The sequence below is a fragment of the Cavia porcellus genome, unplaced genomic scaffold (genome assembly GCF_034190915.1).
Source record: "Cavia porcellus strain 051 isolate PalLab524CR breed Dunkin Hartley unplaced genomic scaffold, mCavPor4.1 scaffold_6, whole genome shotgun sequence".
Classification (NCBI taxonomy): Eukaryota; Metazoa; Chordata; class Mammalia; order Rodentia; family Caviidae; genus Cavia; species Cavia porcellus.
In genome coordinates this window covers 94,992,557-94,996,825 of record NW_026947489.1, presented here as the reverse complement: position 1 = coordinate 94,996,825, position 4,269 = coordinate 94,992,557, and the positions used below count along the sequence as shown (strand labels likewise).

Below are 4,269 nucleotides of genomic sequence, written 5' to 3'. Positions count from 1 at the left end.
AGGGGTTGGAAGAGGTGTAGGAATCCTCTCCCAGCTCAGTGAGGAGCCTCCTGCTGGGGACAAGTGGTGCCCCAGGTGTCCAGGTCCTCGGAGCTTCAGCCAGGGCTCCGTCCACAGCAGGACCAAACTTTCTCTGCCCAGGAAGAAAGGCTGGGCTTTAAGCTAATCATCTAATCAGGACAGGACAGGGAGGCCCAGCGGGGACATTGCCTGCTCTGGGCCTCAGGGCCGCTCCTTCCACTTTCCTTTCTCTCCCCCGTAGCCGGGACAGCACAGGGCACTAGAGGAGACCTTGACACCCTGGGCCTCCTCAGGAGACCTCTCTGAGTCTCTGTTTGGGCCACTTGGGTTCAGGGTGGCCTCAAGAGACCTGGATGTCCTTCCTTGATCCTCTCAGACAGGAAGTGGCCCTGCCCATTGGCCTTCCTGCCCAAAAGTAGGCCAAGGCAGGAGAGTGACTCCAAGTCCCAAAACACAGTATGGCCTCCTTCATAGCAGGCCCGGGGCAAGGGAGCCCCACCCCTGTCCTCTGTATTCCCCTTCTACTGCCCCCAGCTGACAGCCGGGCCCAGGGGCAAGGAGAACATGTCCCAGCCTCCCCAGGTGAGCTCTGCTACCCTGAGCACTGGAGGTGGAAACCAAGGTTCTTCCGGATGGGGTGGGGTGGCAGAGCCAGACTTAGGAGCTGTTCCTAGCCTGCAGGGCTCTGCCCCAGAAAACAAGGCTGAGTCACATGTGTGCCCTGGGGGAGGCCACTGTGGCACGTGTCTCCTGTAGAGCCAGGCCAGCAGCTCTGAGGAGTGGACCTTGTGCAGGCCTGAGCAGCCTCAGGAGTCCCTGCCACTTGCCTGTCCTGCCAGGGTGAAGGAGGGCAGCCAGGCTGGGGAAGGAGCTCCAAGAAGCTCCCCAGCTCCCCAGCAAGGGTGGGTACCACCTTCTTCTCCCCTGCTTCTTTTAGCTCATCCTGGAGCGGCCCAACTCCCACACCCACACCCTGCACCCAAGTTGCTGGGTTTGCACAAAGTGCGGGGGCTGGAAGGATCTGCGCAGCACATTGACTCTGCTCCCTCTGAGTGGAGTAGGAGGCTCTGGTTGTTCAGATTCTCTTCTAGCACTGAATCGGGCCTGCTTGCCCCTCCTGTCCCTGAGGGGTAACCACCCTTGTGAGAACCCTAGAGCCTGCCAGGAGCTCAGTCAGCAGGACACAGCCACTCGTGGCTCAGGGCCAGACACTTTCCATTCTCTGTGCTCTTCCAGACCAAGCTGGCAAGGGCAGAGAAGGGAAGCCCCACAGCCAAGGAGAGAGGGGCGCCTGAGGCTGGTGGTGGTGGCATCCAGGGTAAACCTGCAAGGAGCAGCTGGTATCATATCAGGACAGCCAGAGGGGGAGGAAAGAAAGGGAAGTCAGGGAGGAGGTGACCCAAAAACCAGACACCAGGCAGCAACCGAAGGGCCCCCAAGCACCCTCTGGTATCAGTGATACCAGAAGGACATAGCTAATTGGTTTTTTTTTTTTTTTTCCTGGTCCTGTGAACTGAATCCAGGCCCTTTGCTACATCTCTTGTCCTTATTTTTTTTTTTTTTTTTTTTCTGAGATGGGGTCTTGCTAAGTTACACCAGGCTGGGCTCCAACTTGTGATCCTCCTGCCTCAGCTTCCCAGATTGCTGAGCTCAGTGTGTACCACTCTGCCTGGCTGACAATGCAGTTTTGAGAGAGCTCGTTCTGCAAACTCAGCTTCAAAATAAGCCTCCTCCCGAATCCTGCCCCGGGCTGGAAAAGGAGAGTGGAACATGCCAGGCCAGGCAGTGAGCGTGAGTCCTCATCTTTAATAACTTACAGGGGAACGGTAAAAAATATAATAAAACAGGAAGCACGCATGGCTTATAAAAAGGCTGTGGACCTGCCAGGATTGGTGAGGGTCCTGGGCAATGTCACAGTCACATCACAGACTCTGATTGCTGTCTTGAGGGAGCACTAAGGAAGCCCCACGAAGTCCAGCAACTTCCACCCTGCTGGACACAGCCAGAAAGACAGCATAGAAGGGTAGAGGTGGGTAGAGGAGGTCACAAAGCTGTCACGCTCCAGCCCTAGCTTCTCAGGCATGAGCGACCCTGCTGGCTCTGGAGTATGCAGACCCCCGTGGTGGGCACGGGGAGCCCAGGTCACCGTCGTTTCTTGCTGGCCCGGGGCGCCCTCTTTCTCCTGAGGATCAGTTGGTAGAGGCGCTCCAGACCCAGCTGCAGCCCCAGCCCATCCACGGCGCTGCAGCCCTGCACGTGGGTGAGGGTAGCAGCTGCCAGCTCTCGGACCCCCAGCCGCTTTTCCACCTCAGCAGCGCTCAGTGCGCCGGGCTGGTCCTGCTTGTTGGCCAGCACAAGCACTGGCAGCCCCTGGTTGGCCGAGGCCAGGCTGATGCGATGTAGCTCTGCCCTGGCCTCCTCCAGCCTCTCGGTCTCCACGGCATCCACCACGAACACCAGCCCGTCGGTGCCGCGGGTATAGGAACGCCACAGCGGCCGCAGTTTCTCCTGTCCGCCGACGTCCCACACCTGGAAGGTGACGCCGCGGGAGTCCCCCAGCGGCACCCGGATCTTCTCCGTGTTGAAGCCCTTGGTGGGCGCACTCCGGATAAACTCCTCGAATTTAAGGCGGTAGAGAAGGGAGGTCTTGCCGGCCGCGTCCAACCCCAGCACTACCACGTGCAGGGCCTGCAGGTGCGGCAGGAAGGGGACGCCGGACGCCAGCTCCGTCAAGTGGTTGCCCATGGGGAGGAGGGCACTTGGCCCCTCGGGAGCGGGCTCAGGCAGAAGGGGGCGGGGACCTGGAAATGGCCAGCCCCGCGGCGAGGTCAGCAGTTACCTGGAGGAGAGGGCGCCGGAGGAAAAGCACACGTTTAGTACTGAAGGCCAAATGTGCACCTCGGGGGTCCGCTCTCATTCAGCTGCTGTCCCTGCATTTCGTCTCTTAACAGTGGCAGGTGTGAAGCCGGTGTCCCCCTCCCTGGAGACGCTCAGAGGAGAGTCAGAGCCCGCAGGTGACCTGCTCCAAACAGCTCTTCTCCGGGATGCCAGGACCTCCTTGTCTAGGAGAGCACCCTGGAGCCCAGGAGTCCGGGTGCGGCTCAGGGTTCTGCTCCCCGGCCCTCAGCCCCTCGACCTAGGCTCTCGCTAGGTGACTCTCTCCGCATCTCCCCCTACGTTCGCCGACGCGGCCTCCCCGGTGCACGGCGGCTCCCGGAACCCCTACCTCCGCACTACCGCTCCCGCACGTCTTACTGGGACGCAGCACCCCCACCTCCGGCGCCTAGCCGACTGTGGAGCGGGCCGCGGCTCTGCCTTAAAAAGCTCTCGTGACGTCACGGACCACGAGCCAATCAGATGAGGGGGCGGGGCGCGGATGCCCATTCATGGCGGTCTGCCGCGTGCTGCCCTCTGCAGCTGAGCCCGCAGCCGGCGTGGCACCCCGGGCGGGAGGCAGAGAGGTCCCGGTGGCCAGGTCTACGCGGAGCTGGGCTCCCTGCTGAGGCTGATCCAGGAGGACCAGAGAGCACTGGGATAGAGACCCCGCCTAGGAAACCGGACCGGCCCCCCTCGAGGGGAGGGGCTGTACCCGGGCAACGGATCGAAGCACCCCGCGTTGGCAGGCGGCTCCTTACGCAGGGGGCTGACGCAAAGGAAGTTGCTGGCAGACACAGGGCCCGCCCTTTCCTGCCACCCTGCACCATCCAGCGCCCACGCTCGTCCGTCTGTCCTTCAACACCAGCGGGCTGGGCACCACCTCCCGCCACACCTGGCACCTGGCTCCCACTGTGCAGGAGTCCACCTGCCCCAAACGCAGGAAATGAGTTTGTGACACCCCAGGTCGGGGTGACGGTGAAGGATTGCAGCTTCGGGCGGCCACAGAGGCAGAGCTGAGCCCTGGGATGCCAGCGGAGGGGATACCCTGCTCAGTGACCACAGCACACCAGTTTCTGGGAATTTTACATGTTTTCCTCTTTGGTCCTGAGACAGCGTCTCCATGTGTAGTCCAGCCTGGCTTTGAACCCAAACTCCCAGGGTGACCTTGGATTTGTGGCATCAATGGTCTTTCCCGGTGCTGGGATTCCCATCACACCTATTTTTCCTTTTAAAATACCTAACTCAGCCTGAGTATGGTTAACCTAACAAGAAGAAACGGGGCCATCTACGTGGTACACATGAGGAATCCTAGCACTCTGGAAGGCTGAGGCAGGAGGATCACAAGTTCAAGCCCAGCCCAGGCAATTTAGT

At 60.6% G+C, this 4,269-nt stretch overlaps 1 protein-coding gene across 1 annotated transcript; it reads right to left on the bottom strand.

Moving 5' to 3' along the window:
• Positions 1-1,807: 1,807 nt before the first annotated feature.
• On the bottom strand, positions 1,808-3,580 carry Arl4d (ADP ribosylation factor like GTPase 4D). The gene is made up of 2 exons (XM_005002472.4): positions 3,248-3,580; positions 1,808-2,860 (listed from the first exon to the last, which is right to left on the bottom strand). The coding sequence occupies exon 2, from the start codon at positions 2,764-2,766 to the stop codon at positions 2,164-2,166; it is 603 nt and encodes a 200-aa protein (XP_005002529.1). The 5' UTR covers positions 2,767-2,860; positions 3,248-3,580; the 3' UTR covers positions 1,808-2,163.
• Between the last annotated feature and the right edge of the window lie 689 nt (positions 3,581-4,269).

Excerpts from the sequence above, each read along its gene's own strand:
- Arl4d (XM_005002472.4), bottom strand. The coding sequence starts at position 2,766 with ATGGGCAACCACTTGACGGAGCTGGCGTCCGGCGTCCCCTTCCTGCCG.